Source organism: Aquila chrysaetos, chromosome 3 (genome assembly GCF_900496995.4).
Source record: "Aquila chrysaetos chrysaetos chromosome 3, bAquChr1.4, whole genome shotgun sequence".
In the NCBI taxonomy this organism is placed as follows: Eukaryota; Metazoa; Chordata; class Aves; order Accipitriformes; family Accipitridae; genus Aquila; species Aquila chrysaetos.
Window position 1 is genome coordinate 28292856 of NC_044006.1, and position 24973 is coordinate 28317828.

Below are 24973 nucleotides of genomic sequence, written 5' to 3' on the forward strand. Positions count from 1 at the left end.
ACCAATGAAGTAAGGGTCAATCCTGTGAAGCACCAAGTACCCTTCAGTCTTTCTTACTACAATATTGGATGCACATGCTCAACCCTAGAAAGGTAAAGGCTATTAAGAGTGTTCACAAAATGTTTATTATGATACTGCATGGCCTGCAGTTGGGAACACTTCCATTTTGGTAGGCAATATGGAATGTAAACTAGTAGGTAGCATGACCTCAAAGAGCTACAATCTAGTTGATATGACAGCCACAGAAAAGTAGAATAGGATGTAACACATGAGCTGAGTAAGTGAACAGTGTGACGATGCAAGTGTTATGTCCATATTTGGAAATCAGTGGGATTGGGCATTTAGCTTGGGTAGTGACTAGTTGCAGAACAAGGAAGAGGAAACAATATAGAGATAAGGAAACAACAGTGAGGAGGATGACAGAAGAAAATTTTGAATAAAAACCTACAAATGTCTTAAAAAACCTATAATGTCATTTCCATACTAACCATGGAACTAATTGCCACATTAGTTGATGTCAACGGACACCATGGTCTTACGGATGAGCCCAATCCTAAATACTTTACCAGATTGGGAACAAAGTGTATATATTCCCTGGCTGTGGGAATAACCTGGAGTGTTTTGAATTCGCACTACACAAAACAAATTCTAGTTAACTTGTTCACTCACATAGATGAGTAAGATGAGAGATCAAGATTTCTTTGGTTCTACTGGCAAGCTATGAATATAAGTCTTATGTATTGAATAAGAAAATATATTTTATAGACAGAGAGAAAAAGGAAAGAAAAAGAAAACATAAAGAAAGAAGCAGAAAGAGAAGGAAAAGGAAAGAAAGAAAATAGGCTCTCATAATTATTTTAATTAGCTTTTACTCCACCCCAATATTTTTAATCCTTATTGCTGGATTGCATTTCCATATGTATATAAACCAGGATGGCTTTACTGCTTGCATTTCATCTGATACAGCATTGTTTGTCTCTTATTTTCCTGACTTACCCTCTTTTTTCTTTCCTCAGCTCAAGTTCTGACTTACAAATTTTACTTACTTTCTCTCTCTTTATTTGTTAATGCACACTTTATTCCAAATTAGAAGTTAGTCAGGAGTTAGTTCCTCAAAGTGACACAGGATCATTAAAGACAAGCAGTTAGGATTTGGCTTTTATGTCTCTCAACAGACATCATCTCCAGCAACTCACTGCAACCCAATCTTGGGCTGAAGAGCTGGAGACAATTAAGAAAAATAATTGAAGTTTTAATAGATTAATGCTAAACTTTCACAGTACTATGTGTGTCCCCCCAGTACCCAAAGTCATTTGAAGCTACATTTAGTGTATACTTTGACGGTTTAAGTAAACATCCATCTATACAAGGAAATTCTGATAGCAGGTTTTGCAACAGCATGAATTTACTGCAGTTTTAACCCCTCTGTTTTAGACCTACATTTTACATTTTTATTCACATGACTGCAGGCAATTGAATGAAGTTTCCATTCCCCTACTGGAGGACTTTTACAACACCCACATGCAACAGAAAGGGGCGGGGCGAAAGAAGTTCATAATCAAGGGATATAAGCACACATATAAAAAAACCTTGTAGCTTCAATTTAATTAGATGGTAGAAAATCCCTATTGGCAAACCTTACAGAGTAACACTAGCTGTATGCCAACAAAAGGCTATACTTTTATTTTGGGTCTCAATACTATAAAATCATCTTATACAAATACCAGAAAATGCCAAAGTAATTGGAGAAAACATTGAAAGTGCAAAAGTTATGGGAATGCCTCTAGAAATTTCAGTCTCCTTTCAAAGTGATTTGTCAAAGGAATGGGAGGTTTAGAAATACCACACTGTGGCTGTCTTAATTATCACGGTTATAATTTCTTACATTACTTATTACCTTTTAAATTAGTGCAAAGACAAATGTAGATATACATATGCTGCAAAGCATCTTTCCAAAAGAGCTTGAACAACAAGGGCTATTATCTGCTTTGCTAACAAGTAGGGAAGACAGACAGTGCTGTAGAAAATGAGCAAAAGTCTTTAAAGTAAGAAGTATGGATGTCTCTGGAGTTTGCCCAACACCTGGATTCCAGTTTTGCATTCCCTGTATCCTCAAGTGGCTAGTAGAGCTAATGGGAAGCTTGGAGCACAGAAGGAAAGCAGGACTAGGCTCAATCACAGCTATGGGGTTTTTTTCAAGCTGAATTTCCAAAGCTTTGTGGTTTTGGCTGGGCTGGAAATACCAAGCTTCCTTGTAATATTTTGGTCTTTCCATTCCCTTCCACAAATGAAACCAGGAAGCTGAAAAGTGAGTAGATTGGTTTAGAAAGAAAAGTTGCCAAGTTTTTCAAACTGCTAAGTGATTTTGAGTCCAGATTTTGTTTAAGGTTAGAGCAAAAGTTCAGGCTGCTGCTACTTCTATCAGCAAGGTCTATCTTTGCTGTTGCCTCACCTAAAATGATTCTCAGGTGTGTTTGCTGAAGAACATTTCAAATAATGAAGTTTGAAATACAACAAAATAGTATTTCTAAAATGAGTGCTTAAAACAAAGCCCGATCCTCCACAGTGCTGATAATAACCACCTACGAAAAGTCGTTTTCCTTACAATCCTGAAATCTGGAGACATGCAATATTTGAAATTAGCTTTAGGACAACAATTATAACAGCCAGGTTGAAAATAAAGGAATGACTTGCCACTAGGCAAATGCTCAGAGATTCAATATGAATCTCTTTTACTAGAATCTTAAGAAATGTTCCCAAACTTGGGAACTATAGTACACCTCCATGTTCAACTTCTCAGATCAAAAGAGCTCTTTGGCAGAGAGTAGAGAATCATCAGCTTTTTTCCTCTGTCCCAAGAAGCCATGACAGTTCATGTTTAATAAGTTGCAAAGTGCTTAGTCTCCAGTGGGACTTGGGTAAGGAGAGATACGCCACCACTGAAAACTCTCTATACTTCTCACTTTGAAACTGGATATGTGAATGCTAAAAATAGAGAGATTCAAAGAATGTCAGTCCTATTAACTGTCAATTCCCAACCCCAACCAGTGATAATCAAGTCATAACCAAGAAAGCCAGGCAGCTTACATGAAAACATTGAATAATAAAGTTTGAAGCAAGGAGGTCACTAAGACAATGCCTACCCTTCAGTTTCTGCTGACGTAGCTGGTTTAATGATTAACCTGCATTAACTAACAGAATGGTAAATTCCTATGCAGACTCTCACAAGCACTTATTACTTTCCTGATTGTGCTGCATTTACATGAGTTCAACCTCAAAAAAAAAAAAAAGCCAATGTATGTCCACAACAGACCTTTCTGCTTTCTGTGGCAGATAACTTGCTTAAGTGGCAGCCAAATAGTCTGAGCTTTGCATGGCCCAAACGCCTCTTAAAGACAAATGCGAAATGGCAGAGGTGTCATGTAAATCCCTTGAAAGAATCTATGTTAAACATTCACTTTCTTTAGGTTTTTTTTTTTTAATATTAACATGGTAGCTTGACACATTCTGACGAAAGCTATAATGAAAACAAATACTCAGCAGGTTCTTTCACTTCTGCAAGACATAACACGTTATGAAATGCTATCCAAAATAATGAATTTTGGCAAAAAAAAGGAGAAATTCTTCAAGAGCATGTTGATGGTGTCAACTTAAGTTGCAAAACAGCCACTTTAAGAACGCTGGTTTGCTCTCCACAAGTTACGTTAACTTTCTAGTTGTTGCATTCAGGGCCCAGTTCTCCTTACTCCCAAACTATTCTGCACTCTGAAAAGAGTACTTTGAAACTCTGCATCATTCTCTCAGCTGCAGACCTTTCTCTTAGCACAGAAAAAAAGACCAAAAAACTTTTGTGGCATTTTACATGCTATAATTAGAATATAATTTCAGTTTTGCTTGTCTTTTTCTAGAAACCATATCAATACAGTAGGCAGGGAATTTAAAAAACCCTTTCCTGAAGTAAAAAAGGAAGATTTTTGACCAACTGTTTATTTTTTCCCTTTCCTCTTAAATTCAGCCTGAAAAGCAAGCATGAGAAGGAAATGATAAACAAATCTATGTGTGGACTAGTCAAACAAAGGGAAAACATGCACCATGTTAAGAGATATCTTAGCCAGCTCAGAATGAACTGACAGATTTACAGGGCCCAATGCAACACTAAGCAGATCCGTCTACGTCTAGAAATGCGTACAGTCCTATTAGAGCAGTGCTCTGCCCTGGAAAAGGAGACAGACCTTTCAACGGGCCTAATTAGCTTGATTAGAAATGCCACACTGATATGGCAACACTATTTCAATAACAGTCAGCGTGGAAACCTCTGCAACGTAGCACTAGATGACAACCCATGGATACCACTCTGAGAGTTAAATAGCAAAAGTGACTCCATCTTTTGGAAAACACTCCCTCTTCTTCTGGGAGTCATTTCAAAAAAGTTTTCCAAAAGCCTCTTCTTGCTGTTTGAAACATTTTGCAATATCTTTCACTCAACAGCACTTCTCACATGGGCAAGTTTGGGTACTGGACACCCACAGCAGGCACAGCAGCAGGCTGAAAGAGATCAGCAGTGGATCAGGAATGTGTACATTGGACTTGGACAAGGAGGAAAGACAAATCCTTAGGGAGCCAATGTGATGCACTGGGGAAGGAAGCAAGCAAGCTACTGGGGCAGTGTGGAAAAAGGGGAGTGCAAATCTCAAAGGAATACAGGTACAAATGCTCACCGACGGTTCAGCTGCTCCATTTGCTGGATGGAGCCAGACCTGTGGATCCCATCTGGTGTTGCTGCAGCTGTGGGGCGCTGCCATGTGGTGGTTCGGTTGACATGATCAACGTAGAATACCCTCCCGTGGCTGTCTATCCGAGCTTCCCAATCTAGGGTTGGAAAAAAAGGAAGGGGTGATACTGTAAGTGTGATGCCTTCCAGAAAACCTAAATGCGGGAGATACATATACACACACACATACATATACACAGACAGGCTATATACACACAAGAGACACTATATATATAGTCAACATGTGTGCAATACATATTATGTGTATATATTCAAAGTATACATTTAAATGTGTATATATACTATGTGCTTGTCTATATATATGTATATGCAGTATATGCATATACATAAACATTTCACACACAGCACATAGATAGCCTATGGAATTCACTACCATAGACTATGAAAAACAAGTGACATAGTGGCTACATTTTTTAAAGGGCTGGATAATTTTAGAGTTAGTAATCCTAGTTGGCTGGATTCATTGCAGGTTGGGGTAGCCACAGAGGGTAGACCCTTAGCAGAAAAGGATTACACCTGAGCTAATATGGCAAATCCCATGTTTTCTTTTTTGTTATGTTTCAGAACAAACATGTTTCATTTCTCTCTTTTTTATAAAGTGGCTTCAAAGGATACCATATAGCAATTAAAGGCTCCCCTGAAAACTGATCACAGCCTGGTTGGACATATCCTTAGAAATCTCTCTAAACAGATGAGTATCATAAATCTATTGCTCTGATGAATCCCAACTAGATTGAAAGTTTGCAGCATAATATCAAGCCTTCCATCATTATTGTTTCCTGCTAATGTTTATGTTGTCCCGTGATTGAAAACTGGAAGTTACTTGGTATATGATGGCTTGTGGAAAATGGTAATGTTGATAAAAAAAGTGTTTGGAACAGGAGAAATTCAGAAGTGAGTTAGCTAGCAAAGCCACATACCAAATTGGTGGGAATGTATGGAGTAGTGATGTAAATTAGACTTGCTAGCTTCACATTCCTACATGATTCACAGCTGATGACACATCTATACCAATACATGCACATACTTTCTACACGTTTATATAAAAACCTCACTCACATTCACACACAAATGCACATATGGTGATTACCTTTGGGGGCAAACAGTTCCTCTTATGCCCATATTCTTACTATGATACCCTCCTCCCTGATGAGTCCACTCCTTCGTCTATGGTTTTCTATGATCAAATTCAGGATCAGCTGAATTTCATACTTTATGTATTTTATCTCCTACTCTGCAAGAGTAAGACTGAAGTTGTACCTCTCCCTGCTGTATCTGGAAACCTATCCTTCATGACCAGTTCCCATCCCCTGAATGCTGGCCCTGGCTAAACTCAGTTCCCATACCTGGGCTGGTCCCAGCCAAGTGTGGGCTCTCTGAAGTCTATGGTTGGCTGCCCCTGACATGTTAATTCCACGAACCTTAAAAGATGGGCACAGGGAGTCCTTGGAGGAATGTTCTGTAAGACTCCAAAACAACAAGAGCCATATGCACATGCATCATTTCTTTCAAAGCTGACTGTAAGTACCTCAGTCCTTATAGACGCAAAACCTATAGTCACACCATAGGTACACACACAGTGTCTCTCGCTGTGAACGTCAGTATATAATTTTAAGGAGAGGACTGTCCTATCCTCCCACCAGGTAAAGTTTCCCAAGGATGTTGTAGCTGTTTCAAGAACAAGATCTCAGCTTTGTGAAAACAATGTCTAAAACGTAAGACAGTGAAAACCAGCACATCAAGTACAACAGATGCACATTGAAGGAAATCAGACTGACAAATAACGCAGGCTGAAGGCCAGAGCCTTGCTGAGCATGCTGTCACTGGTGGCAGGTGTACCACCGTGGGTGGGGAATGGTCTTTCTGGAGCTATGCATTATCTGCAATATCCTCAAGGAAATAATCTTGGCCAGATCAAAGACAACATGATGTACATCAGCATCATGATGTGGTGGTGCATTTCTTTCCCCCTCTCCAGGCTGATTTACGAACTCGGGAAGGCTCGCTAGGCCTTAGTATAAGTGTAATGAGTCAGGGGGTTAACCGACCCTTGACTGTGCCAGGAACTCTTACACAGCTAAGACAGGGAGATACGCTGTGTGTCTCAAGGACTCCTGCTGCCCGGCAAAGGCGGGGAGACGAGTGTAGAGATAGCCAGTTCTCATAACAACCTGCAGCCAGTTCTTTCTCATAATAACTTTGAGACATTACAATCCTCCCCTGACAATCTTGGAGCAACCCATATCTATGTTTTGAGTTTTCTCCAACAGTCTCGGAATTTTCCAGTGCAGCTGGGATTCTAGAAATTTGTTAATGACGAAAGTCAATCATCTCCCGAACCTATAAACAGCAGTACTAAGTGAGGCCCTTTGAGTTCTCCTGGACCACAGCAGGCTGTGACCAGCATCTCCCTCTGAGTGGGACACCTCTCAGAGCTCGCAAACTGTCCGGTTTGTGAAAATCGGAGGTCTGTCACCAAAAGCCGACATGGCCTGGGCTGATTCTCTTCGCTCCTTGAGGCTCGACCCTTCGCCCTTTGAGAAAGATGCTGAAGCATTCAACATGAATATTTTCACTGACCTCAAGGGGAATTTTTAACAGGTATACATCTTTTATTCTCTTACATGTATCTCTCTTAGTGTCTTTATGCATGCGTGTGTACTAACCTGAATAGGCTATAGTAAGTATGTTATGGCAAGTATATTATAAGTTATTAAGTTATAGAAGAAATATTATAAGTTAATACTTTCAAATTTATACTTAAATTACTGTCGTGATTTTTATTCAACTGTGAATGAATTTTAGGCTGCTATTATACTCATAATCACTTTAGATATAAACCATTGACCAAGTCTGGGGCTACAAGTTGATCCAGCCGCACCTAGACTCCGACAGGAGTTTAGAAAGCAAGGGGGTCTTCTCTGAACCTCGTGACTCAACGGGAGGGTCTCCCTTACCCTTTCCCACATTCCCTTTTACCCTATTACATTTTTAGTCCCCATGTACATAAGTTTAGTTTGATTCTGTTTTAATTTTCCTGTGTGCATTTTATCCATGTACTAATAGAGTGACCCTTGCCAACCTGTGAAGCTCTGCACTTCTATACAATTTCTATTAAATAATTTTTCTATTGCTAATACAATTGGAGGTGATTCTTTAAGCGACCTGAACCTCTCTCTCATTTTTAAATCCCCCCATGACACACGAAGATCTTCATTTTCCTTGCTGTTTTCTGGCAAAGGACAAATCCTAGCCCTCACCCCACACTATTTTAGTAGACATATCACAAGTTGAGAATAATAAAGGTCGATGGATAATTAGAAGCTTGTAGGCAATGCTGCAGATCCATACTCTAGACAGCCTACAGAAGACACCAACTGGTTGTATTTGTCTGAAGCCTGCTGATGGACACTTAGTAAGAATAATACTACCCAATTACAAACAAGGGCTTCTCATAATCCAGCCCTGTGCACTACCAGCTCTAGAGGCTATGCTGCAGTGTCTCTAATGAAGTGCAACTTAAGAGTTCCTAAGCATAACACTCAGAAATCTAGGAGCAACGAAACTTGTCCAGAGCTTGGAGGTCATAGTGAAAACATCAGGTCAGGATCATGCAGACTGGTTTACAACCTCAGGAAGGCTATCTCCGTTGGATGTATCAGACATCCAGGAGCAGTATGTACAGACATGAACTACACCTATCTGTGAGCGCTGCTTTATTCATTGCTTTATGGGTATATACACCTGAAACCATGGGCTGACACTTGCATTGGCATGCTAAAATATTAGGAACTGTGTGTCACATGGCTCTTGAGAAACCTGCAGCAGTACTGCTCCTTGCAACAGCATTTCTAATCAGTTGAATAACTCTTCTTCTGGTCAGCCGGGAAGGCTGTCAGAGGGTGGCAGGTGCCGATACTTTTGTTGTATACAAGTGGCAGGTGCACTTTCTGCCTTCCCACAAGACAACCCGTAAGTCACACAAGTCACTGAAGCTGCGTATGATACCAGATTTGTGGACAGATGGACAGATACCTCCACAGAGACACGAACAGGCTGACAGGTGAAATGACAGACAGAACTCTGCTTCTGAGCTGTGCTCAAGTCCCTTCATGATAGTTCAGGGGCATAGGTGATCTAGGAAGTAGCCAAATCTCCTCAGGGTCTTTTGTTAGTTTTTCAGGCAAAATAGGACTGTGACTACAACAGAGGCTAACCTCCATCTAACCTTCACAGGAAGAGCATGCCGGAGCACAGGCTGGGGATGGGACAGTACTGGTTCTGTTCTCCCACAATCCCCCTCCATCAGCCGAGTCGTATTTCACAGCAGCCTCTGAAACTGCTCTGATTTATACCAGAAGACGCAACTTTTTCTGGCAGGACCATAATCTTGGCGGGGCAAAGTAAATACGCTGTCTTTTCCTTTCCAAGCTCAACCACACCTTCGGCAAAGAGCAGCTCTGAACTCGGCACATGTATTTTTCTTGGCTCCAGTTCTGTAGGGTTTCCAGCAGTACTAGCAAACACACGCATAATAAGGGGTGACTATTAATGCCGTCATGAGGCCGTATAAACTCTGCAAATCTTCTGTCAATCTCATATAGGCCTTAACATTCACACTGGTCATTATGACATTCTTACATAAATAATGAATCTGTTCTACCTTACTTTCCTAAACAAAACTGTCTGAAATTAAATTTCCTCCCTAAGACCAACTGTTGCGGGGTTATGATGAAACAAAGTTATTCAGAAAACTATTCAAAAGAGAAAGAAGACTGTTCAGAAGATTCTCCATGTGTCATGGTTTAACCAGGACACCATGACCAAAGTAAAACCAGTCAACGTGGAACTTGCAGCACTGGCTAATTATCTTCAACTCTACTTATGGACGGAAGCTAATGCTGCATGTGAGAAGTAAGCCAGGTTTGATCATATAACCCAAGTTTAAAATATAAAGTTTCTTCTTTTTCACATGATTGAAGAACTATTTATCTAGGATTAAGAGGCATTAAAGGCACTGAGATAGTGATACTGAATGCTAGAAGAAGAAACATTTCTAGATTAAGGCTACAGTTTTCATTTTGAAATTACCTTAAAATTTCATGGTGAGTTTTTGGAAACAGGCTTCTTAGGTGATAATATCCAGTTCAACTTTTTTGCCCCCCAAATGAACTTAGTACAGTCTATTCCTATTAAGATCACTATATTTCAGCCCACAGTGTCAGCCTTTATTGTAAAAACGATGTTATATGCAAATGCTAAAATAAAAACCTCCAAAAGGATATCACTTCTGTACTGTATCATCACACATTGCATTTTATGTCCTTAAACCCTGTTGTGGAAGCACTTGCGAAAACCAATGGTAGACCCACTTGCCTTTTGAGGATAATTATAAGAAAGAGGAAAAACATATTAAATTCATGATGGAAGAATATGGAACAGATTCACAGTATGTTTTGTTTACCTGAGCTCGCATCAGTGTCCTATCATGAAGTCACCTAACAGGGAACGTGCCCTCTTCACAAAGTGTTGAGGTAAGAGCGGGAAGAAGAGAAGTATTTGCCTGTTACAGAGGTAACCGTTCCCATTTCATCATTCACTGGCAAGCCACAGCGAGACTCTAATAAGACTTCATTGGGCTAAAGGCATTTGAATCATTCATGCTACTGTGCAGCTGACGCCAGCGTTGGGGCTATTTTCGGCTTAGGGAATACTGACAGCATGGTTGGTAAATGATGAATTATTTGTCAAGGGCACCATAGGCCAAGTAAGTGTGTTCCCTTCTTGGGCTTTGAAGAAAATAGAGTGCTTTGTTTATACGCCTGGTTGTTTTTCTGAGGCACTGCACATTTTAGGTTGTTAAATCATACGCTGAAGTTGAAAGGAGATCAGCAGCACGTTGCAGGGCATAGAGTGCGCTCTGCTGGGCACTTAACGCCAATGCAAAAAGCGGGGTAATCCTCCAGGAATACACAAGGGAAAGGCTACAGAGACAAGTGAAAACATCTCTGGCAGTTGATTCGGTGGTAAAAATCCCCTATTATCAGCCTGCTAATCGATCACGCTAATTAAGACCCTCTCATTTTCATCCAGCACAACTGCAGACACCATTACAGTCCATAATGAACATAAAATTCACTGATAATCAAATCCAAAGACAGTACAACAAGACAACTCTACAGGAGCTGCCTTTTCCCAGCTTCTGCTGGTTTTGCTCAGATTTGGACCTGTCTGTCCCAGGAGCATCCTGACTGTGAAAGGGTTCCTGCTGGACCTGCAAGCAGAGCTGACAGACAACAGGGACTGCCATCCCAAACCATCTTTGAAGTTGTTTACGGAAAACCTGGAGACAAACATTATAGAAAAATCAGAGTACTTTGGTGATACACCACCCAGAAAGTTTTACAGTAAGGCTTCCAGAATACCTGACAGATACCCACTCATTCGAGTCTAAACACACTGACAGGGAAATATTCTTATTTTCATTTCATGGTAGCTAAGGAAAAAGATGGACCAAGGCAGTGGGAGATTATGGAGCTTGTCCAAAATAATATGACAACACTTGAAGTCAGGATCAAATAAGGGAAATAAGAGGGCATATTGCTTGGGTTCTGGAGAATGTATATACAGAACAGATGGGGTTATTTAGAAAGACATACTGACCTCTACACTGTTTGAGTTAACAGGAAAAGCTGAAAAATGCAATAAATTAAAAAACTAAAGCTTACTTGGTGGAAGAGGCTCATCGATAGTTGGGTAGTGATGATGGTCAGGCCTCAGAGAAGGAAGCTGGCTGACTGGCTGAGAATTATGGAGTAAAGGACAATCACCTATGGACAAGATATTCAAGACATTGACAGTCATTCACTGTTTTCACAATGTGGTTCAAAAAATGTGCTACTGTAAAACAAGTGATTATTTTTTAAATAGGTTAGCCTGGTGTACTAGCAGCTCTGGTTATTCCTATTTTCAGGCACTATTTTAATAACAACGCATATGCCAAAGAATTATTAAAATAATGCAGTCAAGGCTCTGATCTCAGGTTTGAGTCAATGCTAAACTACTGTGGGCCAGATTCTGGACTCATAGACACACAAGTGTAAGCGAGAGAAGAATCAGGCTTGATCTCTGAGAAATATTGTGCATGTACAACCAAACTCAAGCTTCTGCAGAAATTGGCAGGAACGTGCAAAATCCTGGTTCCAACTTTTAATTCATCCCATCAGTGGAATACAAGGCTAAAAGCTGCCTTGGATCTTTCTCTGCTTTTCCATAAGATCAATGGCTGTGTAAGTGGACTGGAATGGCAGGATTTTGCAGTTCCCGCAAAGCAGATCATCCCCTTCTATAGGTATTTTTCAAAATTCAAAGAGTCTATCTTGGGTGGAAGGAGGGAGAATGAGAGAAGGACCAGAAACAGGTGGGAGACAGGTGGTAGAAGAGGAGGACAAAAGATAGTGAGACATAGTCAGGATCCGAGATAAAGAAGGAAGACCTGAGATACAGAAGAGGGAAAGAAGAAGAAGAGAGAGAGACATACAGCAGACAGTGCAGAGGAAGTTTTTAAACATTAACATTGTATATATGTCTATATATCCAAATATGAAATAAATGAAACCCTAAGCAAATGTCCAAACTCATGTTCTGTTGAAAGGAACAAGTACCTTAAGATCCAGTCAGTGTTTATAGAATCCTTCAAGAAACTAAGAAGTTATAGTAGGGATGAAAAAAAATTCCTGATCTTAGACTTAACTGTGAGAATAAGGAACCCGCACATTAAAACTTCCCAGGTTCCAGAATTAAGATTCCTTCTTGGTCTGCCCTTTTAAATCTTAGAAACCAGGACTATTTATCCTACTAAGGGACACATTTTCATATTGTGCGGTTAACAGTTTTTCACTATAACCTCCAGCTCCAGGTGGACCTGTTACAGATACAATCTGAATTGCGTAAACATAACATTTACATGCATCAGAAAGATGCAGCTGAGGGAAAAAATATATTTAGCATTTCCAACATCACCAGAACCATTTGGCTAAGCCAAACTCACTGTGTGCTGGCTGGTTTAGCTGTCTTTAATGTCAGAATCTTAATAGCCTAAGAATGAACATTTTGCAAAAAACCCAAACACATAGCTATCAAATGTAAAAAAAACATTTACCAAAAAATATGTTTTTTCTTTAAACAACCAACAGCTAGAAGGCAGAAGCCAATTTTGTATAAAACTAAAAAAAATCTCACACCATCCAGAAGTGAGAAAAATCGCTTAGACAAAACCACTCCCTCTTCTAGGTGCTTTGATGATACCGTATGGCCTGTTAAATGTCTTCATTAAACCACTTGTGTATAGGCGTATCTCACAGTTGCATCTGCTGCATGTTTTGAACAGACAGCAGAGTTATGTAAGTTATTACTCAGTGCTAGAAGACCATCTCTCACAGCCTTAAAAACTGTGCTGTTACTACAGGTGTTGTAGCACCAACTACCAAATCATCCATCTATGTTTCTTTACTTACCTCACCATAATTGACTCTCCCCTAGTCAAGATAGTTACGCCAAGCCAGCGGAAGCATGGTAGTGTCAGTCACCTGGAGTGGACGGAGGTGACCACATCTACTGTATTTGTAACAGCTGCCAAGTCATGAAGCAATGTGTACATTTACTGGAGCACCCCCGGTGATATCAAAAGAGTGCTAAGAGCCGGGCTGCCCTTCAGACATACTCTCTCTCAGCTAATCAAAGCAAAGCCACCGTGAACACTGCAGCGCCCTTTATACAAGCTTAAGGGGCACAATCTTGGAGCTGTACCGAATCCACATGCAGAAGACACCCTCTCCCCCCACATGCCCTCTCAGAAGTACACACAGTCCGAAACGGCCATCAAATCTGTAAGCATGGTCTCACACACACACACACACTCGTGCCCCCGTAAGTATACTTGCACATAAATGCTGTCCACACACAAAGACCCTCACCTGCAAGGAATGAAACTGGGTTTCTAAACCTCTGTGTACTTCTGAGAATTTAATTTTTTGGGCTAGATTCTGCTTTGCAGAGTGAATAATTGCCTAGGCCCAGCTGTCTACAAAGTCTTTACACAGTCTAGCATGTAAGGTCAGCCTTTCACTTTTCTTTCTGCTGGCATAGAGTCTGTGGCAGTGGAAGGTGGGGGTAAATAAATTGGGAATGGAGAAGGAACTGGTAGAAGGATGCTTTAGTTGGGGTTTCCCAGCGATCCCCAAATACGTTATCCTTCTGGTGCCATTTTAATTTGGTGTCACTTATGGGGGAGACAGATGACTCAGGATTTGGGAATGCAAAGACTACCTCTTGACCTTGCTGCATACTCCTTAGCTGCTGCTGAGGCCTTTAGTTCTTCAGCTGGAGAAAAACTATACTCTAGCTGAAGAAAAGATGAGTGATCAAACCCACCCTTCATGTAACTCCATACAACATAAAATGAGTTACCAACGGGAGGAATTTAATGTAGTGGTTTGGAGGGATTGGGGAAAACAGTACCTAAATTACAAAGACAAAAAATTACTTTCTTATTTTACCTCTAGAGAAGGATATGCAGATGAAAATTTTGTTCCATATCATTCTAGTTTCAAAGTATCTAAGAAAAAAAAGTAAATCTCTGTTGAGTTGCTCTATGGTCTGTGAAATCTGAGGTAGATCTGTTTGATACTTGGGGAACTGGAACAAACGGGGCTAGAAAACTGGGTTTGTAAGAGACAAATATTTGCATTTCTCCATGCTTATGACTGTGCATGGCTACCACTCATATACAGAAACTGGCCCAGATCTTTAGCTGGTGTAAATCAGCATATCTGCCCTTCGACAAGCACAAGCTGGTCTTCTCACTGACTATCAGAGACATGGCAGCACATCAGATATGTGAAATGGAACAATCCCAGGAAATAAGGAATGAGTTGGTGGATGTGATAATGCTGATCTGCCACATAACTACAGCAGCTAATCTTGATTTTATAATGATGCATGTATATCTACAGGAATCCATATATACAGATCCCCAACTAATTTATTTGGTTTCACTGGGATTTTTAAGGACAGGCTCAATTATCCAACCCTCCCTGATATCTCACCCAGCTCACAGCCCCCAGATTTGTATGAAATAAACCGTGAGCTATCTGAAACCTCAATTATCTGATGCCTTCTGTGACATCCAGATAATCGGGGTTGCTCAGCGCATCGATTCTCAGGATCTAACCTTCTCTTCTGCTGCTTGGACCTGCTATTGGGGTGTCTAGACTCTCTGTGGCTCTTTGTGGATTCCCACCATGAGCTACTAGTTCATCTGGCCACTGGGAGGAGCCATCCACTTGCTCCCTGTCCAGCTCAGGGCTCTGTACTGAATCTGGCACTGACTCAAAAGCACTGTTCTCCTCATCATCATCATCCTGTGAGGAAAAGACTGTGCTCTCAGAAATCTTTGCACTGTCGACGGAGGAGAAGCGGGTATGGCTGGAGAAGCGATTGTTACTGTCATAACAGGAGGTGCTGTAGCAAGAAGTGCTGTAGCAGGAGGTACTGTAGCAAGAAGTGCTGTAGCAGGAGGGGCTATAGCAAGAAGTGTCGCACGCCTCGCATTCGTTGTCACCATTGGGCCTGGAGCTCGACTCGCTCTCGCTTCCTGTCCTGGGGTGTTCCCCATCCAACGGCCCATCATTCAAGTCAGAGAGCTGTTCATCCAAGGTACCAGGAGGCACCGTACTCTGGCTGAAGTTCTCTTCAGCCTCATTTTCCAGAGGAGGCTCTGCTGCCACTGTCTCACTCTCACTGACTACCTCCTTCTCCAACGCCTCCTTGACTGTAGACTCCTCATCGTTCTCCCCACCATTGCCACCATCTTGCTCTTCTTCCCCATCGCTGCTCATCTGTGCCGAGGGCAGGCTGTGGAGCAGGTTGTGGATCCGTATGTAATGTGTGCGAGGGGTCTCTGGCTCACCGCAAGCTGAAGCTATGACTGTCTCAAGTTCAGACACGGGCAGGGAGCACGGCCTGTTTTTCCTCTTTGCTGTGGTCCTCAGTTGTAGCTTGTTGTCTTCCTCCTCCTGGGCTGAAGCCCCTTCTTCTTCCTGACTCTTCTCTAGGTCCTTGCCAGCATGCACATCTGCACTCACCTCATCAATATCTAACGTTTCTATGCTGGTCAAGACTCCACCATCTCCCTGAGTACCAGAATTGACTTTGTTATTTTCCCTAACTTCAGTCTCAGGAGGAGACATGCAAGCCAGCAGAGCCAGCTGCTCCGTGAGGTCCGTAGCACTCAAAGAAGGCAGCACTTCTCCTGGGATGGATTCCAAGGGCTCAGGATCTGGCACCGCATCAACCTCCCCATCTCCTGCTAGCTCTTCATTTAAGCTGTTCTGGTTGACTTTCCCAGGTGGTTTGACAGCCCCTGGGCTATCGACACTGTTCACACTGTATCCATTTAGCTGTTCTGGAGCTGTACTTTCTGAGGTCACTGTGTTGATGCATGGAGGCTCACCGAGGCTTTCCTCTGTGGGGTTGTTCACAGGGCTTTCCTGGAGGTCAGCTGGGTCAGGATCTGCACTAATGGAGACCTCTTCATCATCTGTATGAGACAGGAAAAGAAATTACTTACTCCTTTAACAAGAAGTGTTGACTGAACCAGAAGCTTGGCTGTGGGGACACAGGCATCCACAGCAGTCTGAGAAAATTAAAAGCATAAATTACAGTGTGAAATGAGTGGGCAACTGGGCAACTATCAAGAAATGCTGACTTTTTTTTTGCTAGGCAGTCTTTGTACAGTGGATTTAACAATCATGGGGCTTGTTCATGGTGGTAATCTGTATGCAGCACCCTGCCTCCTTGCAACACAACCTGAAGGTAACATCTTGAAACGCCTCTTTGAGCCAAACTGGCATTGGAGGGAGTATCATAGGAATGACAAGGAAATCTTCCCTGGGGTTTTAATGATATTTTTCTTGTCATGCCGAAGCTGACAGGACTCCACAGCAGACAACTTAAAAAACTGGTTTTCACATGCCTGAAAGGTGGAAACTTTCCCCAAAACATCCTTGGATGTGATCCTCATCTGTACCATCTCCTCCCAGATGCCAGACAACCTGGCTCTTTCACGCCATCCAAATAGTCAAAAGACAGAAGTCAGGGTTTTCCAGCAAGGTGCAGGTCATAATTTCCAACCACTAATGCAGCTGCTGTCGGCTAGACAAAGTGTACCTGAGAGGGCACTACCACAGTGTCCTAGTTTCAGCTGGGATAGAGTTAACTGTCTTCCTAGTAGCTGGTACGGTGCTATGTTTTGAGTTCAGTATGAGAAGAATGTTGATAACACTGATGTTTTCAGTTGCTGCTAAGCAGTGTTTAGACTAATGTCAAGGATTTTTCAGTTTCTCATGCCCAGCCAGCGAGAAAGCTGGAGGGGCACAAGAAGTTGGCACAGGACACAGCCAGGGCAGCTGACCCAAACTGGCCAACAGGGTATTCCATACCATGGGACGTCCCATCCAGTATAGGAACTGGGAAGTGGGGGCGGGGAATCGCCGCTCGGGGACTAGCTGGGTGCCGGTCGGTGGGTGGTGAGCAATTGCACTGCGCATCATTTGTACATTCCAATCCTTTCATTATTGCTGTTGTCATTTTATTAGTGTTATCATTATCATTATTAGTTTCTTCTTTTCTGTTCTATTAAACTGTTCTTATCTCAACCCGTGGGTTTTGCTTCTTTTTTCCCGATTTTCTCCCCCATCCCACCGGGTGGGGGGGGAGTGAGTGAGCGGCTGCGTGGTGCTTAGTTGCTGGCTGGGGTTAAACAACGACACACAGAGAGGCAAAGAGTTCCTGAGCAACGCTACTGAGACTTTGACATGAAAACCAAGGTTCAAACTTACACCATCATGACAGAGACTTCCTAATAACTACAACAGAATGTGAACTAAAACCATACCAAAAGGGAGGGAAGGAGGAGAATAGTGAATTATTTTTTGTTTTACTTTTTTCATTAAAAATAATAAAAAAGAGAAAGTTTCTAATAATCTCTACTATTAGAGTCTCCATTTTTACTTATGAAGTGCTCAAATGCAGATGACTCTAGAAATAACAGCCCATCTAGCACTTCCCCAGGACAGGTGATAGAGAAGCAGATGAGACTTTAGTTTTCCACCCTCTTCTCTCCCAGTGATGTGGCAGAGTATTTGAAGCAGCCAAGAACAGGGGGATATGAGACACTAGTAGCTCTAAGCTAAGGGGAAACAGGGAAGAAGTTGTGACTCACGATGCATCCTGTGACAGGGGACTTTATGCACTTTCCTCTGCTCATGACTGTACCTAAAGTCCCAGAGCAGCCAGGAATGATTTCAGATTTCTGAGGAGAAAGAATGCAAAGCAAAAGCAAAAAAAAAAAAAAAAATTTCTAGATAAATGATGGGTTAAGACTGAAAATTACCTGGATGGATGGAAGAAGTTATCTCAAATCGGAACTGCAGCTGGCCACTGACATGATCTGTAGGAAGCCTGCGACCCAGAGTGTAGCTTACAACCCTGTCCCTGAAAGAAAACAAATATCGTCACAATAGACTATAACCTACCCAATGTCTACTGTGCATAGATAAAGCTGCTGTGTCCTACAAAAATACATAATGGTTTTCAAAGGCTATTCAACCCAGCCATGAGGGCGTGTTGACTTGCATACGAGAGAACGAATGGCAGAGAAGGAGAGGACAATGTCTTCAATTACAATGGAACAGCTGAGTCAGTGAATAAGACAGGCTTCTGGGATACACAAGCACATATGTATATATATAAAGAAAAAACGGTGGGAATGGAACTTCTGCAGTATGGGTATGAAAATATCAATATGGGAAGCAAACAACTCCCACTTCAGCTATTGTAACAAGACTTCACTTCCCTGCTGATCTGACCATATCTACCCTTCTGTAGAACCTCGCATTTCTGTATTTCCTTCCCTTCACCATCTGCATAAAATTCAGCTTTCCTGTCCTTTCTTTCAAAATCCTGTAAAGGCCAGTCCCCACTTACCACCTTCTCTTTGCAAACTGGCTGAATGACTGCTCTTCATCTCTTTCCACCCCTCTTACCTCTATGAAGCTGAAATATCAGGAGAACACCTTCCTGACAAGGTTGATCAATGACTCCATTCTGTCCTTGTGCAGGTCCCTCCCTTTGCCACACTTCATCCACCCCTCAGAACAGAATGAAACTACAGAAGAGATTAACTTCCCAGCTGCCCAGAATGAGGCTGAATCAATGTTTGCAAAGCATTCTTTGAGTGTAAAGGGTTCACTAAATAGTAATATTTATACATCTTTTGAAGAAACATAGTTCACTTCCAGTTGGGCCCAATATATTTGCTAGGATAATTTCACATGCATCAGAAACTCATATAAATGAGACGATCTCAAGATTTGTGTATAATCTTTCTGAACTTGTGTGTATACTTCTCATTGAGCTTGCCTGAGATTTAAAAGCCACTACAGTATTAAAACTAAGCCAGATCTAGGTGCAGGTTGGAGGCACTGCTCTTGGCAAAGTATATCCTTAGATAGACAGTGTTTACAGTAAGGAAGTAAAATAGGAAGATATAATCAGAAGATGATGAGAAATCTTCTCATACAGAGGGAAGCCAATGATATCAGTTAGAGGGCTCTACCTTCCCCAAGCTGTTCTTTTCCATCTGGTTTCTAAAAAGCTACTCTATCTTCCCTTCTTGTGAAACAGGGAGGTAGCTTAGTCCCTTCTGGTAGATTCAGCTGTCAGTATCACAGCCAGTTTCTGAAACAGCTGTTCAAAACCACTTCCAACAAGCTCAGCTTCCTGCTGTTTTGCTGAATTGAGATCCAATTTTCAGAAATGCCTTCTTGGAAACTGCATTGCATGTGCTCTCCTCAGGAGATGACTCTTTCTCTCCCTGCTCCTCAAGGTCTGAGCCTTACAAGTTTAGAGCCAACTTTTTGGCTTTGTCTGAATATTATCCATCTTCCTCAAATTGGTCTGTGTTACTTTGGCAGCATACACCTTCCCAGAACTTTCATGCAAAGGGGAAGCAGGGCAGGGCTGGTAAGCTCAAGTGAACTGGTTATTCCTTGTCAGCAGGGTAGGGTCAGAAAGATTTAGTTACAAAATGTCACATTTTTTAAATAATATTTTCACTGTCTAGAAATTAAAGGGAGGAGGAACAGATCTGGCATCATTTTAGCCCATAGGTAGTTCCCTGAAACATGAAAACAGCCTGTTGATAACATTAAAAGAATATTCAAATTGAAAATATTGCACTCTCCAGATTCACAGCCATGATACACAAAACAGTTTTCTTTCCTAAATGCCAGCTCTCACTTTTCAAAATGCAATGGATAGGGTTATAGAGGGAATTCTTTGTCTGGCCTGTAGTCCTATAAATTCTAATTAAGACCAACATCATTCATCAGACAACTGTCAGTTTAATAACTCCCCCTAAACATCATTTTATCACTATAATGATATATCACTTCAAAACAGCAACCCACTTGTTAAACAACAGAAAGTAGCATAAACAGCAAACTTACCCTATGGCATGTCTTTCCAAGAGGCGTTGAACTGGCATAGAGAGTTTTCCCAGGAAACGCTTGATGATTGGTCGGCTCTTTGCAAATTTGTCTTTAACTTCTATTTCCAGGACATCCGTGGGCAGGGAAACAAAGCTGAATTGCTGCAATAAAGCAAGAGCACAGAACATGAAGCTGGTAGCTGGGCCACAAGATCACACAGTTGCTAGTGGCTTATCAGCCTGTGTAAGCCTCTGGCTCTTTCACAGGACAGAAACAGTCCTTGGACCCCAAGGCATAGGCCTGCAAAATAAAAAGAGCTTGGCCTCAAAGCAGGCAGGTGAAAGCACCCTATAGTGACTGCATAATGCTGCAGAATCAGGCTTGGGGAATGCGCGAATTTAATTTATTCATGGCATGGTAGCATCCAAACACTCTAAACAAGGCTTGCCAATGGTAAAGGACTGGACACCTACAGAAATCTAATGAACTCTACCCAGCAATGATCATTGATCTAAATGTAATTGCAGAGATTATGGTTTTTTTTTCCTTTTTTTCCCTGCACAAGTTCTAAAAACTTTAAATAGCTGCCTGTAAGTACAACTGAACTGGCAGCCTGAAGAGATGTTTAGTCAGCACATCCCTCCAAGTCAAATTAGTCCTCTTTACATTTGACTGGCTATTTGTGGTACTTCAGCTGTGAGGCGCACCTCAGCAATTGAGAAGTGAGGATCTAGTGAGGTGAAGGACATATGATCACAGTTTTCAGATACGTCTTGAAATCTCTCCCTGTCTTGTTCATCCCTGCCCCAATTCAAAAAGGAAAAACTCTGAAAATACTGTTTATCGGATCAATCTCCTAAACTGGTTCACAGCACGGTCCCACAGAGCACTAAACCATAAGGTAAGCCATGGCACAGGCTGCCGGAACAAACGATACTGGGGAAGATAGGAACGGCACCATCTAAAACTGTTGCCACCAAGTGCTTTGAAATATGTGACCACCACCTCAGCTGACCTGGTTTTAAGAACATCCGTTTTTATTTGTAAGTAATGTTTCAATAAGCTTTTAGAGACTGTGTGCATGCAAACCTGAGGTAGTAACAAGGAGGGTGATATTTTAGGTTGTAGGAGCAAGGAAGTCCGTGTGTACAGTTTCCAAGCGTGGGAGCATTAGGGCACCTGGAGATGTCGGGATCTCCCCACAGGGAAAGCAAAGCTCTATTTAGAAACAACAGTGAAAAGCAAATATATCAGATAACATGGCCTTGCTTGCTCCTAGACTGGCTAAATTCAGTACAGACTTGGAGCTGGTAACACAGGTCACTGAATCATTTTTCCAAACAGATCTGCTACTACCAGAATATCATCAATCAAAAAAAGTACATCTCTGCTGTGGTGTACAATAGTAGGGAAACTGTAAGACTGCTGTTCACCTAACTGAAAGGTCAGTATTGAACCGGAAGACAACTTTGGTAGTAAGTGAATATTAAGACAGATGAAAGGATTTTCTAGCTTTCCCACTGCCAAAAACAACCTTCACAACAGAATCATGCTCTGGGTTATCAAGGCCTGGAGTTAAGCCCTAAATTGCTTGCTCTATTGAATCATGAGCTAATTTTCAGAAAGGCTTGGTTTGAACAGCTGCAAGTGAAACCAATATGAGTGGGATATTCTGTTAATCAGGCCCTGCTAAAATGCAAATAATCAGAGAAATATAATTGAAATAACAGCTAAAGGGTTATTTTCTTCTTATTTTCTTTTACATCTTTGCAACAGGTTACCAAAGAAGATAAACCCAACAAAGGGGAGAACACTAATTACCCATGTATATTGAAAGTTGCCTTACAAAAATAATTTGTATTACCATTACTGTTTCACCTGCTAAAAACCTGGGGTAACTGTCACTTCATGAGACTTACAAAGAAAGCAGAAGGGAATTAACTTTTAACTGTTAAAAGGTTATTGTAACATACAGCAATTTGCCATTTAATTATCGTGCTGTTGACACCTACATTGTAAAAAAGTCTCTGCAGGGTACAGCATGAACACACACACACACAGATAAAGACTGAACTGTTCATAAGTGGAAAGTAAAAAGTAGGTTAATGATCTGCACCTTCCTATGTTATTAATATTTTGTCTTGTGATACAACTCTGAAGCAAATCAGAATCTGCATGGGTATTCGTTTCCATAATATCAGGTGGAACCAAGCCTGACAGTTCCTTCCTTGCACAAGAAACACATTGACATTTTCCAGAGTAATTACCGGCACCTGAGCTGAGAGTATGGATGCATGGAGCAAGGTGTGTTGGAATCAACCAAAGGAAATGTCCTTTTTTCCTGGAACAGCTGTGCCTCTTAGATGTACAAAGGCTGGGATATTCCGTACAATTTGTAAAATCAAATTGTGTTCTGATTTCATCACCTGCTAACCATGCATTTGGGAATACATGAGACTGCCCTGTGACCAGCCCCTGGTCCATGATCACAGTTCCCAAACACTTCTAGGAGAACGCTCTGATGCATAAAACCAGCAGCATCTTGGAAACACAATTAAGCCTTTAAGACCAGAAGCATCCTGTGGCAGAGCTCAAAGGTTTTGCCATTTGGAAACAACTGCAGTTTGAGATCAAAAGTTAACTCAGTGAAATGGGTTTGGAGACAGCTTGTAAAATAGTGATAATTTTACATAATTCAGTTTTCCGTTATCTAAGCACTTGCTCCTGCTGTTGCTCTCATCTAGTTTAATCCTTAATGGGCAAGATTTTTCTAAGGCAATCCCTGACTGTGGATGCTTCAGGCTCGGGCCACCCACACTGGAAACCCCAAAGGAATCCTTGTTTGCAGAACACGCGGGCCTCTGGCCCTTTGAAAAATAGATCCCAGAGAAACACCTAGGTTTGAGAACTCAAAAACTTATAAATGCATTTTCACTTTTGAAAACATGTAGGTTCTTGTGATATTGAAAGATGGGACTGTCGTCTTTGGATGTGGAAGCACATCACGATCAAATCCTAGTTTCCCTCTCTTCCTTCACCTTGTTTTCTGATAAGAGTCAGCCTCTGTACCTTAGCCCTAAAACATTGGCTGCATTTACACTGTTCAAAGCCTCGGCCTTTACTATCCTATCTATTTGGAAGAGAAGGACCCTGTGTTTCATGGTCTTCTCCAATATAACTAAGATAACGCAGTAGTAACAGATTACTGCTGGAATAAATTACATTCTTTCCTTGCCTAATATGTGCTAATTGTCACACAGCAATGGCCAGTTTGTGAAAATAAAAGCGCAAGCTTCATATCTAAGTTAAAAAAAAAAGACACCGATTATAAATTCTGCAGTACCCTTGGGTTCACACTGAGTGATGTTGTGGTTAATAATTCATCTCAAGGAGAGGCAAGAAAAGGAGGCTATAAGATCACAACCGAGACAAAAATTGACTCTTTTCAGGATGAGGAAAATCTGATGTGGCTTCTTACACGTGCCCACAAACTACACCACTGATAACCAAAAGTGCTACATTTTAAGAATAAGTCTGCTGCCATTTTTTGATGTTACTATTACAATTTTTACTGTAAGCCTTCTGTTATTTGGAACTTTTCTTATTATCACAACTCTTAGTGTTACAGAACTAACTCAGAAATTAAGCTTTCACATTAAAAAGAAGTATAATGTTCATGGTTGCAGAGAAAAAAAAGAATACAAAAACTTTAGTACAATGAGCCCAAATATATTATTTTAAAAAGATTTCTGATTTTCCTGACAGTCACTCCTTGAAGCCAGATTCTTTCATGTTTTGCAGCTGGCATTGGTTACCGTGCATTTTCTTTCACAATCTAAGACAGCAATCTTTAAGCTCTATATTTTCACTCGGGCCACAGCTCATTTTGTGGGCTTGTTCATTGTTTGGGTTTTTTTTTCACAAAAATTTAAGTTCCTTGAATCACAGTCATTAGTGCAAACTCTGCAAGACTGGTCATGAACTTCATGGAACCTGATGGAATCCAAAGGCACTAAAGTAAAGTTTACACTGAGACTAACTGTAGAAGGGTGTACTGAAGTTTACATAAATGGGCTTTTTTCACAAAGACCAAAGTGAAAATATAATTTCAGGCAATTTTTAACTTCTGTTGTTCTGACTTAACTTGTTCAAAAGCTTTAGCCTCTCCAGCTGTCCAGAGGTCCACCAAACTTGACAATGGCTGCATGGATGTGGTTTGTGACTTCGTCTGAGGCTTTCTTTGTACTTGAATACAAAAACTCTAGAAGGAAATCCTGTATTTCAACACAGGTGCAAACTCATCTACCAAAACTGCTATAGTTTCAAGGCTAAAGCCCCACCCAAGGAAAAGACTTTTTCTAATGACTAATTATGTATTTATTTGGATAACGGCAGAAAACAGGACACCTGGGAATAACAATCCACAAAAATTTTAAGTGATGGCTAGAACTTGCTGCTTTTACTTGATCCCTAACCAAAATTCAAGTAAAATGCATTATATACAATGTGGAGGAAAAAAAAGTCTTACAAAATATCACTAGACCCAAAATTTATATATCATCTACAGCAGTCAGTGGATGAATGGATAACAAACAAGAAGTTAAATCTCTGTTCTCTGATTAGCCCAAAC

General features: G+C 41.2%; 1 protein-coding gene across 4 annotated transcripts in view; it reads right to left on the reverse strand.

Moving 5' to 3' along the window:
- Positions 1-24973, reverse strand: part of HECW1 (HECT, C2 and WW domain containing E3 ubiquitin protein ligase 1) — a 282245-nt gene that overhangs the window by 63675 nt on the left and 193597 nt on the right. For 2 of the 4 annotated variants that reach the window (XM_030009571.1, XM_030009572.1), the window contains 5 exons: positions 20362-20504; positions 18246-18346; positions 15024-16391; positions 11521-11622; positions 4719-4869 (listed from right to left, as the gene is read on the reverse strand). In XM_030009571.1, coding sequence (XP_029865431.1) covers positions 4719-4869; positions 11521-11622; positions 15024-16391; positions 18246-18346; positions 20362-20504 — 1865 coding nt within the window. The remainder of the gene's footprint in view (positions 1-4718; positions 4870-11520; positions 11623-15023; positions 16392-18245; positions 18347-20361; positions 20505-24973) is intronic. The other 2 variants (XM_030009575.1, XM_030009573.1) reach the window with 2 other exon arrangements.